Source organism: Homalodisca vitripennis, chromosome 7 (genome assembly GCF_021130785.1).
Source record: "Homalodisca vitripennis isolate AUS2020 chromosome 7, UT_GWSS_2.1, whole genome shotgun sequence".
NCBI classification, from domain to species: Eukaryota; Metazoa; Arthropoda; class Insecta; order Hemiptera; family Cicadellidae; genus Homalodisca; species Homalodisca vitripennis.
Genome location: NC_060213.1, coordinates 66,700,507 through 66,715,062, shown reverse-complemented (window position 1 = coordinate 66,715,062; position 14,556 = coordinate 66,700,507). Strand labels below are relative to the sequence as shown.

The window sequence follows — 14,556 nt, the reverse complement described above, 5'->3', positions numbered from 1 at the left end:
GTAGGCTTTATAGTTATTTTGCAACATGCAAAACTTTTTTTTTTAGGAAACTATTTTGTGTTGTCATTTAATCTTAAACAACTACAAACTGTAACTAAATGACACGCATTTCCTTCTGTTCTTAGAATTGGCAAGCTACTCATCTTACGGCTTTTCAAGTTTTGGTTACATTTTGACTGGCTGTTTAAATTGCTCTATTGGAAGGAACTGAAGGAATCTTTAAAAATTCGAGACAAATGTATGGACGTTATAAGTCAGGTGTGTTGACTACAGGCGTTTAAAAATTAATTATAGGATACGGGGAATAAAGCTTTCCACAATAGTAAATTAATCCGCAAAAAATTTAATTAAATTTAAAAAAATAATTTTGACAATCGCTAAATAAAAGTAGTGCTTAAACAAACCATGCATGATATTTCTTCATGGAATACTTTTAAATAAGTTCTTCTCGTACTTGCATTAAATGCATCATACATTGTGCATAAATACAGTTCCTACATGTAATCCTTTATTCTGTGTTAAATGTCAGTTATGTAATCTATACACATTATACTTTTTGGCACTATCTTTAAACGTATGTGTTATATATTTAATCTGGTACCTGTCAACATTTTCAAATATATTTTTCGCTTCTTACACATTTTTTGGTCTCAAATAGCAATCATAGCCATAAGTAGTTTAATTAATAGGCCTATACGTATATTGATTTCCATTATTATTTACAATGTTATATACGGCTATGTATGTATACATCAAAATATTAACAACACGTTATATCAAGGAAACCAATACAATTAATGCATTACCTACACTACAACAGTTGCCATCATGTTCACATAATAAATTTTATAACAAAAAGTCTATCAATCCGAGCAAAAACTTTATGTTAAAACAGCCCGGGATAAACCAACTTTATGTTTATCATTATATTGAAACATTATCTAAAGTATCTACTGCTAGGAACTACCCTACACAGATTATTAGAAATAAAATTCCACGTTTAAAAGTAATAAAGACGAGAGCATCAACAAGGATAATTATTCCAATGATCCCAAATTTACTACCCACTACTTCCCGAGGATACATAAACTAACAATATATTAAAAACGGTCGATAACATTTTGGAATCATCTCCGTTGACACCCAATCTGTTTTTAAAACCGTTAGAGAATCATTTTTATTAAAGCTGCTAATCTGTGAAAATTTTGTAAGATCTAAATTATTCTCTAACCAGATTCCAAATTCAGATGCTAACAAAAGGTTTATAGGTTGCCATTCTTGCGAAGGCAAGCATTGTGCTACACGCAATATTCCAAATCCATCTTAAACCCTTACAAGTAGCGCAACTAATAGAACATATCCAATTGAAATTACATTAACTGTAAATCAAAGAATGTTATTTATCAGATTTCATACAAATTTCTTCCCTAGGACTATATTGGTTTAATATCAATCGGTCTTCATCTAACAGAAAAGACGACAAATTGGTTTCACAACCCGTATTCGAATTCGAAAATTTATCAGAACCGTATCAATTAGACTTCAAGTCAAAATTACCTTTTGGTTTAAATAATAAATGATATTTTTAAAATACTCAAAGTAATGTTAAACAAAATGTATAGTCAATTTTCTTTGTTAATTTTCTATTACATTATTTATAACTTTTTTAGTTTTAAGTAGCTATAACCAAATTGTTATAATTTACAATTTCAATGTTAATATAGCGCCACTTCCCGAAATTTGTTAAAACATAGCAAGGAGTTTTTAATTACAATACAAATTCAAAATAAGATTATAACATATCAGCTGACATTAATCATTAATTGTATGTTTACATTACTATTCTTGGTTTGTATACACAATTTTTATATCCTTTATAAGAACGACATTATGTTAGAATTATTAAAGAATATATATATATATATATTTTTACAAAAAAAGTCTATAATTATAATTATATTAATTATAATATTAATAATTATAATTATTTAGTTTTTCTGTAATTTGCGTGTGTTTTATTATATAGAAAATATATATATATATATATATATATATATATATATATATATATATATATATGTTTTATAATGCTAAAAACACTTACACCCACACACACAAACACACACATGTACGTGTGTGTGTGTGTGTGTGTGTGTGTGTGTGTTTTTATCATTATAAAACATAAATGATTCTTAAAGGAATGGAAAGAAGGAGCCACTATTAAAAAGGAAGTGATTCCAGGCGCAAATCAGAACAGCGAACGTAAGTACATATTTTCCTGTTATAATACATTTTTGCTAACTATTTCAAAAAAATGTATTATTATTTTGTTTCTTTGGAAAAAAAACAATTGTCCCTTTTTTGTTGACACCGTCCTGGTTTCTGCTTATTGCATGTGAGGGGGACATACTGTTGCCCAACTTTTGATCTAGTTAGCACAATTATTTAACTGTCAATAACACAAGGATGATAGCGTAAATATTATTGTCCTTTTTTATACCAAACTATCTGTGTCGGGCGGATGTCGAATGTGTTATCTGGCTCCATATATTTAATACATTTTTCATTCACATATAAATATATAGACAAAACATTACGTCAACATTTATTTATTACTCAAAGATGCTTATGGTTTTATTTTAATTTACTTATTTAAAAGAATACACATACATCACAATATACCTGATAACTTGCTGCTATATATATATATATATATATATATATATATATATATATATATATAGCAGCATTGTATACAACTTTCAGTTTGTTAGATAAAAATGGAATGTTACAAAATATCTTTCAAAATAGCTTCTTAACATATTAATTATTAATAATATTTGTACCATAACGTATATGGATGTTTTATAAATTAGTGGATTAACAATGGATTAGAGCTCCAAGAGGCTGGAATAAGCGAAATGCTGAAAGCGTCTCGAAGCTGGATGATGAAAAATTAAGATAGGTTAGAAGTCGGAACTTCTCAGATTCTAAACGCAACCACTTACTGCGAAATCTTATACAGTGAAAGCTTTAAAAATCTAATTCAAAATTATTTAGCTCTACAATGTAGTACGCACCGTAGTGTAACGGTTTCTACATGACGAATGATAAGAGTGGGTGGTTAATTTAGTTTTACTGTTCGGTTGCACCTTAAGAGTTCATTTACGTAAAATGAGTATTTTCTCTAAATAATGTACCTCTTCTTTACTAAAATGAACACATATATAAACAATTATCCGTATTAACTTCCAAGAAACAACATATTGTTTACCAAATTTAGCGTTCAATACATATAATTTACGCTTGATATGTTAATACGTTAAATTATGAAGACGTGTTCATATAATTACAATATAATTATACATACTAGCTTATATGTAGATTTTGTCATAACATATTTCGTTTCTTAACGTCAATTAAACAAATTATATAAATTTATATGTTGCGTCTAGGTATTTAGATTGTGTTAACGTAGCAGCTTTTCTTTGATACAATATAATCTCAGTTACATGGAAGGAGGGAACTTGTATGAATAAATTACTTATATAATGTAGTTTTTAATAAGTATGCCAGCCATAATGCTTATTTAAATTTTTGTATAACTTTCTCAAAGGAAATTAACGTTATTGTGGAATCATGATCTACCTATTTGTTCTAAGAAAGTTTGATAGTACAAAAATTGATATATATTTTTAATAATAAAAAGGAATAATTCAATTTTAGATCAATTTAGAAGCTATTACTTTTCTAATATTTAGATTTAAATATGTAAATTTAATCATATTTGTTGTTTGATTTCCAGGCTTGTCTGGCGTAAACTTGGTGGATGTAATGTTTGAAAATCTGCCAATAGTATCAGATGACCATGATTGGATGGATGAATTTATAACTATGATAGTAGCTGTAAGTATAAACATTAGAATTTCTAGTCCAGTAAAGTAATAATACTGATATATACGTTTTTAACCATGGTCCAAGAAACTATATAAAATTATCAAAATACTATTCAAAGCTGAATCAACATATAGACGTTTTTACAGAGAAATATGTATTTTTAATTATAAACATTAAGTATTTATTAAAATAAGTTTAAAAACGACTCGTGCGTAATGTATCATAGCATATGTTTTTATTATATAAGCATATAATTATATAATATAATTAAATTAGACGTAAGTATGTCTACATGCTTGTGTATAGTAATTAAAAAAGCAAAACATTCAAATTATATAAAAGAATTGACCTCTTTAATAGTGTTTCCAATAAAACTTTTAAATAAAAGGTTCATTACTTTTTTTAACATTTTAAAAGTATGCTTGCTGTTACAAAAATATATTCTTAGACTGATTAAGAATTTTGGTGGGTTCGGAACAGCAAAAGTGAATGCGATTTATAAAGCTAAAAGTGTTCATTAATAATAATAATGATTTAATTATTAATAATAAAAGTAAAAACTCAAATAACAGTTTGAAAAGTCTTATATAAAATGGAAAAGAAATTGAATCCGTAACAATAAATTGCGATTACTAGAATAGATTATTAATTTCTATTTTTCAAAACTTCAACGAGTTTCAAATGTCTAATATGTTTTAGAAACTATATTTAAAAACTGGAAATGTTTAGAAAAGTGTCAACTATAAAATATTTTTATAAAATGTACTTCTTTAGTAACCTTGAATTACAAAATAGAATTCCTAAAATTATTGGCGACGTAACAGTTAATAAAACTGTGATATCGTGCAATTTTTAGATTTAGGACTTGTATACAAGAAACAAAATAAATTAAAACGTTCTTCAAAATGATCAGTAAATAAAGACTTCTAAAGTGAAGTATAGCTCGACCTACCTTTACAATAAAATTAATATTTTGAGTATTTTGTGTTGAAAAATATTTTCCCTGATTATTTGGTATAGAATTATGAGGGTTTTCGTTAAAAATAAGAGAGTAGGTTTTTTGGTTCAGTTGCTATATACTACTGACGGCCGGTTTGCCTCATTATGTCCTCATACTATACGTGCTTTTTCTTACACCTATGGACATCAATTTTAAAATATGCAAAGTCACAAGTAACTACTAGTATGGTTATGCAAAAAAATCCATGAAAGTAATAAAGAACAATCGTTCCGAATTTCATCTTTGACTATGAACGAGTAGGAACTTTCACTCCACAATTATCTCTGACGCGCCTACAGTCAAAAGCTGATCACGTTATCGTCCAAGACCTTATCTGTCGCCATATCTCGAATTTCATTATCTCTCATATCCTGCAAAATGTTGCATTCCGTCAGGAACATTTATCGTGGTCAGTCTTCTTGCAAAGAAGGAAAAGACCTTAAAACGTAACGAAAAGCTGTAGAAAATTCTCGATCAGTTATAGAGCGTACTAGGTGAATACTTTTCGGGCAACTCTCAATGTATTTCTCAATGCGAATTTCCAAGTAATGTATGATGGCGATTTCCATTATGTGAGGAGAATCATGACCTGGATTTATCCTGCTGACAACTATTCATGTAATGGAGACAGAATAAGAGTGCTTACAAGACGAGCGGAAAAGTCGGTCAAGGATCTTTTAAAAGATATTTTGCTCCCAATCACAATATAGGTTTCTAGTGTAAGGTTTGTTAATATTAAGGTTGTGAAATATTATAATGCATTATGAGCAAGGGCTGTTGTGAGAGGATTTAAATAATAGGTACGATTCGCAATACAACACCCTCAAATGAACCAGCACATATTTTATTTGTAATAGCATAAATATTGATTATATTGATTAAAATTTTTTAATATCAACCGACATATTGAACACAAAATGTATTACCAATTATGTTTAGTATTAAATTATTAGCTACAATTTATGTTTAATTTATTTAACTATAACATTTATTAGTAATTTTTGTAGTGTTGCAATAAATATGTGTTCATGAACTAACATGAGAAAACTTTCTTTTAAAATATCTAAACATTTACATAAACTTACATGATTAAAACAAATGAGTCAATTTTCCAAATTGAGAACATTTAAATAAAATATATGGAATAGGAAAATATGAATTTCAATATTAAACTATTAATTTGAATTCTACACACTATAATATTTTCTTTTCATTACTTTAGGTGCAGGTAACTTGGAATTGTAAATGAGACGTATTAAAATGATCAATGAACCCTGATATATAATACTACGTTCCTAAAATTAAATACACCATTTTCTTAACTTACATTTTATATGCACTTGACACTATTACGTCTAAAAGGTTTTTCACCGCACACAAACACAAGCATTGGCACTCCCGAACGTGGCTTTACGACTCAACTCCTCGACTTACTGCCTCTCTCTCGTTGTTCCTGATTTTTTTATGTTGCTCCCACTAGCTCACCTGACCACGCCTATGCCAAATGTCTCTATCATAATCGGTGAGTACCAAATTTTTCATATCAGTGGACCCGGTTTTTATATCGAAATTGGCAAACGATATTACTTAATCATAAGCACCGATATAACCAATCGATACTGATTAATTATTTTGAACAAATAACAAATAATCTATATCAAAAGCTGTAAACACTTTCAAATAATACACCTAAGGTAATGTTTCAATTTAACATATAAGTAACATTTGATTATTAAAAATGGCAGACAATTTTAGAAAACTACACAACATTGGTTTGAAAGATGATAAGACATGTTTTACGTGGCTTTAACATGTTGGACTCGTACCGATAAATCCATTACGTGAAATTTGTGGGAAAGAAACAACTGTAACTGTGAGAGGAGCAAATATGGTCGTCTTCAGTTTTCCTAATTTTCCTTATAATAATTTGTTTCATCACTGTAAATATTAAATTCATATTTTAATTCAAAACATAATTTTTATTGAAGACTATAGATACTTTTATATCAATTGATAGTCTAGGATTTGAGATGCGAATATTAGGTATCGATGATTAAATTCTTCGATATAAAGAACCGGGTCCGCTTATCGTACCCTACCCCACTCGCCATTTGGTTTATTTTATATTATATAGAGTAACTTGAAACATGTCAATAATATTATAAATGTGAAAGTGCCTTTGTTTTTTTTTTTTTTTTTTTTTTTTGCTTTCACACGTAAACTATTTAACCGATGCACTGGAATTTTACAAGGACATTCTAAGGGTACATGGAATGAGTATAGGCAGGCGTATTCATATTTCGAAAATACCTCCGTGCTAGCTATATCATAATCACATATTTTTTATTAAAAAAAATTATATTGGTGCAAACAATAATTTTGACTTACTGACAAATGCGTGTAAGTGTTATTTTTTCAGAATTACAAGCAAACTATATTTTAAGATATAACTAGCTAACAGTAGATATACTATATAAGCCGGTTCTAGCGCACTTTTAGAGCCGACCGAAAATCAATGGACAATAAATGAATCTGTAAAATCAAACAGTCAATCACGAATGAAAAATTTACCGAATCTATATCCGTTTGTCTCCAGAATCCCCATATATATCTACTGATCATAAATGAAAAATCACGAATAAAAAATAACCGAATCTATAGCTGTTTGCTTCTACTTTCTTAAGCTGTTTTATGAAAAATCAAGAAATCTTAAAATTTTACTGGATTTCTCTAATATCGTTCTTAATCACGTCATACGATACAAATTTCTCAGAAACAACAAGAACATAAGAAATTTCATTTGCAACAGCATTTTGAAAATCCATATTGATAATTATATCGTTCTTTGAACCAGATATATTTGTCAAACTCTTTGTTGTATCAATGACATAAATGGGTCTATTTGCTATACATTCTTTGGGATTGTAATACATTTCCATATTTTTGTAGTAAACTTTCTTAAAATTTTGATACACCTGATACATAATTCTGAAAAGACCTCCGAAAATGTTTAAATTTTGTAATTCATCTGGATAATAAGAACCATTCCATTTTACTCTGATATTTTTCACATTCAAACTATCGAACTTTGAAGAACTTTCTTCTTGATTATTCTGTCTATCTGTTTGAAAACCAACAATAATGAACTTGGGATTAAAAATATTTCTATAAATATTTGTGATATCGAACGAATAAGTTGTTCCGGAAATACTTTTTTGCTCAATACATTGCCAATCTAAAAAATTAAACATAATGTTTTGACTTTTTGTAATTTCATCAATCAACCTAATTTTACTCGTGGTTTTGTAATCAATCATCGGAACTCTAATGAAAAAGTCGTTAATTGTAATTTTGCCATCAACTGGCATATCATTTCCAGTTTTTGTTTTTAATATAGCATTATCTTCAGCTCTTAAGAAACTAATGTAAAATCCACCGTTATAGATTGGAAAATTTACATTTTCAAAGAATCCTAAGCCGAAATGAGCTAAATCACCGACCGCTTCAAATTGTCCAAATTTACAAGTTGATTCAAAACTGTTTGAAAATACATCACTTTTGGAATAAGATACAGTTCCTTTAATAGTACTTAATTGACCGCAATTTTCAATTTCTTCTATTAATTTATTGTGTTTCCTTACTTCAATTTTAGAGAATAAAAACGGCACGAAATTATCAATCAATCTGACATCATTTGTTCCAAGATATGCTTGACCATCTTGTTTTGTTAAAGTTACAGAAATATAAAACTGGAAGTTAGACGAGCAAAAATTATCTCCAAAATCAATATTAAACTCAGTTCTTTTATTCAGTTCATTCAAATGTTGTTTACTAATTGGATAGAAATTTTTAAACTCCTCCCTTTCAATATCGCCTGAATACTTTTTGTAGTCCGCCATTTAATAAGAGAAAATTTCAAAATTTTCTTAAGACAATTTTTAACATCACGTATAAGTCGATAAGAAAAGATATAAATTGTAGTCATTTATTAAGGACCTACTTCGTCATATTCAGGATTTTCTGCTTTAAATTTTGCAATTTCGGCAAAATATTTCAATAAAATTTGCACAGGATAGTAACCGCTATCTATAATATTCTTCTAATCAACTGAATCTTTAAATTCTTCAAAAAATCCTGTGCTCAAGTGTTGATAAAGGCAAATAACAGACATGTATTCTTTCAATTGATAATGTATATTTTCTTTAATGAATTCTGGAGACTGATTTTGATATTTTGCAATATTATACCAATTTAACTTATTAATGTATAATCGCATCATATCATCAGATAGTTCATATTTTTGAGAAATATCATCCCAATGTTCTTTTTTTCAAATCTCTTTCGTGTTGCGTTATAAAAAGATCGAAAGCACTGTAATGTCCCGCCATGTGTATTTATTAGGAAAAAAAATTTCAAATCAAGTTTTTATAAATTGGCTCTTTTTAGTGTTACATTCAGCACATTTTCCAGAAATTCTCTTAACTCCATTGATGTTTGCATAATATTTTATATCATTTGTTGCAGTTTTTGCCTTACACCTCACACAATGTATGAGCGCCATTTATTTAGGGAAAAGTTATCGTGAATAAACTGCGAGAATACCTACTTCATCAATTCTTTTATCTAGTTCTTCCTGGAACTTATTAATTTGTGTTTCTAATTTTTGAAATTTATCAGCATATGAATCACTGTATTCTAAAAATTTATGAGCAATATTTTCAAAGGTTTTGGTGGCATCTAAACTGAACTTATCAAAAGACTGTTTAAGTTTTGTAAATTTTTCATTAATTTCATCACAATTTTCTATACTTTTTTTGTAGCTTCTAAATTTTCATAGACTTCTGTTGTAAAATCTTTAACATGCTGTTTATGAATGAGAATCAATTTTGTTTTAGTTCATTAAACATTTTAATATGATCTTCGAATTGATCTTTGACGATAACATCAAACGGATAAATTCCCTTACTAACGCTGCTAAGTCTTTTTCCTTTAAAATCTAAGGCATTTTTAACATTCGGATCATTTAAATCAACAATATCGAATTTTTCTGATAATTTTAGAGGTTTTAAAATATGTTCTTTAACAACAACATCATGTTTGTCAATACCAGGTCGAACACCTACAATTCTTTTTTTATAAGCTGAACTAACATAATTCTTTTCAACGTTAATCGCTTCAGTAATTTTATCAGCTTTTTCGATACGAGACATTAAACTGGTAAATATTTTTTTTGCACCATATTCAAATTCTTTTTTCAATGTTTTTTGACGTGACAACGTCTTAAATTAGGTTGCGGCTCGGAGTCACTCATGAAAAAGTGTAACGCCCGGTAACGTTACGATGCCCGTCCAGTGGGTCCGCCGCACGGGATCCGCACGGGATAAAGCAGATAACCGTGGGTCCGCCGCACGGGATAAAGCAGATAACTATGTTTATTCGTGAAAATGTGGAGTGCTTAGATTCGTCATTTACAACAACTACAACAATAAAGGTAAATAATTGTACACTGATATTTCATTATCGTAAACTATGATTGATTGATTAATTGTTAGATTGACACAAAAGTTGAGAAACTGAGTTTATAGGTTATGTCATACTATTGACAAATGTTGATAGTGTTAAGTAAATTATTAGTTTAAATCACTCTGCAATCAATCGTAATTCAGTCGATTGAGAAGAAACAGCGCGTATTGCTAGTCAAACATTTAAAATAACAAATTATAACCTCTAACCTGTCATAACAGTGCGACCAAACAAACGAACTAAACACACCAATCACCACGCGCGAAGTTAGAATTTAACTGTGTTTAGCAAGAATTTCAAATTCCAATTTTAGTAAATGTTTTATTCAACTTTACCATTTACAATAACAAATTTTAATTAATTTCAAATTATGTACAATGTTTTAGTAAACAAAATATATTTCTATAGTTAAAATTTTTGCAATTCTTATTTTCATTCAATTCCTTGTTCCTATTGTGCAATTTAATAATATTCATATCAATAAATATTCTACCGAGAAAAAGACGTTGTCACGTAAAATCTTCGCCCGTAAAACCGACTCTACAGGCAACCATAATTTTTTATTTTATCAGCAACTTCATTTGAACTCATGAAATTTGCAAGTTTGTTATCATATTCTGCTTTAAAATCTTCAATCTCGACAGCAAACATATCTGAATCTGGAAGGTTTTGTAATAAATTTTCTAACTTGTTATCAAACTCATTTCTCAAAACTATCAAAATTCAAACTATTATGTACATTTTGAATACTTTCTGTTTTAATTTGTGTTCAAAATACGTCAAAAATATTTTGTAAATCCATATTTATTAAGTAATAATTTGTTAAAAACTTCTTTAAAATCCTTACCATCAGTCAACTCATTCAAAACAAAAACACATAAATGACCACAAATTGGGGGATCTCTATAATCTTGAATCTGAGAATCATTGTAGTAGACATTTGATTTTTTCAAATATTTAATCAATTCTATAGGTGGTTTGTTCTCAATTCTTCCATACGAATCAAAATAACATGCATTCTTATCATTTTTATAATAACAAACCCAGTGCGTTCCACTTCCCATAATCGAGTCTAAATTCACAATTCCACACTCAAATTTCTTAACTTTTTCAGGTAGTGTATCTCTCATGAAGATTCCACTAAAATGTTTAATATTTTTGCAGATTTCTTCCAACTCCCCAAATGTTAAAGGTTTGATTTCAATTTTTTTTTAATGTTTGATTTCACGTAATTCAAAGTTTTTCATCTAATCCAGATCCTGTAACATCTTCTAACTCTTTATTTAACCATTTTAAAATGTTTCGAACAATAGGAATCACGTCTTTTTTAACGATTGGAGCTGCTTTACGAACATAAGGAACACCATTTTTAACAACTGGAATATTTTCTCCAAAATCTAATAAATCTTTTAAAAGTCCACCATTTTTAAGCTCTTTTAACTGGTTATAAGAAAATTCTATTCTGGTTCCTTTATTGTTTTTCTTATGTTTTTTGAGTTTATTGTATTTTCTATTTGTTACAAATATCTTATCTTCACCATTTTTAATTGATCTATTTTAAATTAAATATACTAACAGGTATTTTCTTCTTAAAAGCGGATTTTATCTTCTCTTTCTGAGTTTTACTGAAATTTACGTTCACCTCCATTTATATAACTAAAATTTTAAGTTCTCTTCGATTCCCATTCCTAGTTTTCTTTTTAAAAACATTGCTCCAGGTGTTGGAATTGCAGCAAATCTTTCACCTAAACTAGAATCTTTTGATAAAATCTATCCATTACCTTATCTTGTAAATTTTTATCTGCAATATGCCTAGAATTTGTGTCTCTATGTTTTGCATAAAAAATGTCGTGTTCCATTGCAGCTTGATCTAATCTATTCACACCAGGATCTAATCTTTTAAGTCTTTGATAAAGCTTTGTCCCAGGCCTCAGATATTGATAGCCTGGTACGTGTAATTCAAAAGGTAAATTGTTGATAAAAACATTCAAAAGCCCACTACCTTCAATCATAGATGAACTTATTAAATTCGTTTAAAATTCGTTTTAAATATTAATTTCCATCAGGTTTTTCGTTTGTTCGAAATAAAATCTTTAATCGCTTTCTTTGCGTTCAAAAAATGGTTATTTCCTCCAGCCTTTTCCTGAGCATAAATAAAATTAATAATTCCATCAAGTTTTGTCAAATTATAGATATATCTGTATTAAATCTTATTATCACTGTACTTTCTTATACCAGATCCTTCGATTCGTTTTTCCCAAATTGGTTTAATTAAATTCATATATTTTTTACCTCTACTTGATTTAGGCTTTTTAGTTCATGGATCATTATTTTTGTAAATTGCATCAGATTTCCATAAAATTTCAGTATACTTTTTCAAATCTTCTTCAGAATATAAATCGTCTTTTGGAACATCATTGCCTGTTAATAATCTCCACAATTCTTGAGTACCTTCATACGTTTTTTCATTAATAATTATATCATTATGGTCAAAATTCACGGGTAAATTTCCAATCATAAAACCTTTCTTTTTTCTGTCCCAATACAAACCAAATTTATCATCTTTTGCTCTAGGAGGAAATTTTTTTACCAATTTCACCAATTATTATATCCGTTGTCCCAGGACTTATTGGTTCAACTATTGTAGAATCTTCAATGATTCGGGGTCTAAATGGTGTAGAAGATGGTAGTTTTGGCAATTCGAACTCTTCAGATTCTGGAAATATCAGCAAATTGTCGTACAACTGGAACTAAATCCATCATATTTTTATTTTTATTTAAAACATTTTCAATTTTACCTTCAACACTTTTAATTGTAGAAGTTACAGGTTGATTAATTTTTTGAAGAAAAGCTTGTTCTTTTTCATCCAGTCTGATCTGTTCTTTAAATTCTTTGATTAATTTCTTTTAGATTTTATCAAGTTTTTTTGCTTCTTCAAAAGTTACGTTCGCCATTTATTTATAAAAAATTTGAAACGTGAACGTGGAACGTAAAACCGTGAACGTGGAACGTAAAAACGTGAACGTGGAACGTAAAAACGTGAACGTGGAACGTGAAAACGTGAACTTAAAACGTGAACGTGAAACGTGAACAGATTTACCGTTTTTCATTTATCTTCATAATGTAAATAAAAAGTAAACATAATGTAAAAATAATTATAACAAATAATTTATCGATTACATTTGTCAGACCACAGACCATAATTTATATTAGAAAATTTATTCAAATATTTACCATTTTTAGGCTTCAAAGTTAGATTAATTGTTAACAATCCGTAGTCTTCTTTCCAAATTTTATCACATAACTCATTAAAGTGGTTAAAACTCATAAAAAACACATAATTGTTGTAAATCTTTCTCGAATAGTGATCATCTTGCTTAAAAACACACAGCATATTCAAATTATTTCTAATAACCTGTTTATCAACCTTTGAAAGGCATTGAGAAAGATAGATACAAGATATGTTTTCGTGACGAGACATTACGAAATATTCTTTAATAACATCCTGATTTTCCAAAATACAATTATCAAAAACTATTAAAGAATTGGGTTTACATTTGCTCAACGGAACTACATCCTCAGAAGCATTATAAAAATGTGATATTTTTTTGTTTAAGTTATTCTCAATATTTTCAAATCTTTCCTGTAATTGCTTTTATGCGTCTTGTTCCAAAGATTTACTAAAAACATACAAATTTAAATAAGGAATCAAACTATTGTAGATAAAATTCAATAATAAAGTGGTCTTTCCACATCCACTTGAACCAACAATTAACAATCTAATAGGTTGATCTTTCTTGTTTTCTTCAAACGTTTGTAGTTTTATTTGATCTTTTTGTTTTAAACATTTCTCCATTTAAATAGCGAAAATGAAATTATTCAAATTGACTTCAGAAAGCTCTAAATTAGTTTTAAACTTAGAACATCCTATTCATTTAGAGGAAGAATCAAAGTATTTTATTAGGTTAAGTGGTTTTTATTCTGATTATTTTGTAATAAATATTAGTGAAAGTTATCCTTATTGTGTAGGATTTAGTGAAAAGAACATAACAATATTTTATGGTTTAAATCAAGGATATTATACCTTCGATCAAATAAAAAATTCCTTTAAAAATTATCTGAAAACATTCAAACA

The 14,556-nt window shown here is 28.3% G+C and overlaps 1 protein-coding gene across 4 annotated transcripts in view; it reads left to right on the top strand.

Moving 5' to 3' along the window:
• The window catches only part of LOC124365954 (cytochrome P450 4c21-like), a 52,562-nt gene that overhangs the window by 19,343 nt on the left and 18,663 nt on the right, over positions 1 to 14,556 (top strand). For 2 of the 4 annotated variants that reach the window (XM_046822101.1, XM_046822100.1), the window contains exons 6-8: positions 126 to 258; positions 2,199 to 2,262; positions 3,806 to 3,906. In XM_046822101.1, coding sequence (XP_046678057.1) covers positions 126 to 258; positions 2,199 to 2,262; positions 3,806 to 3,906 — 298 coding nt within the window. Of the gene's footprint in view, positions 1 to 2; positions 259 to 2,198; positions 2,263 to 3,805; positions 3,907 to 14,556 lie in introns of those variants that run through there. The other 2 variants (XM_046822102.1, XM_046822103.1) reach the window with 2 other exon arrangements.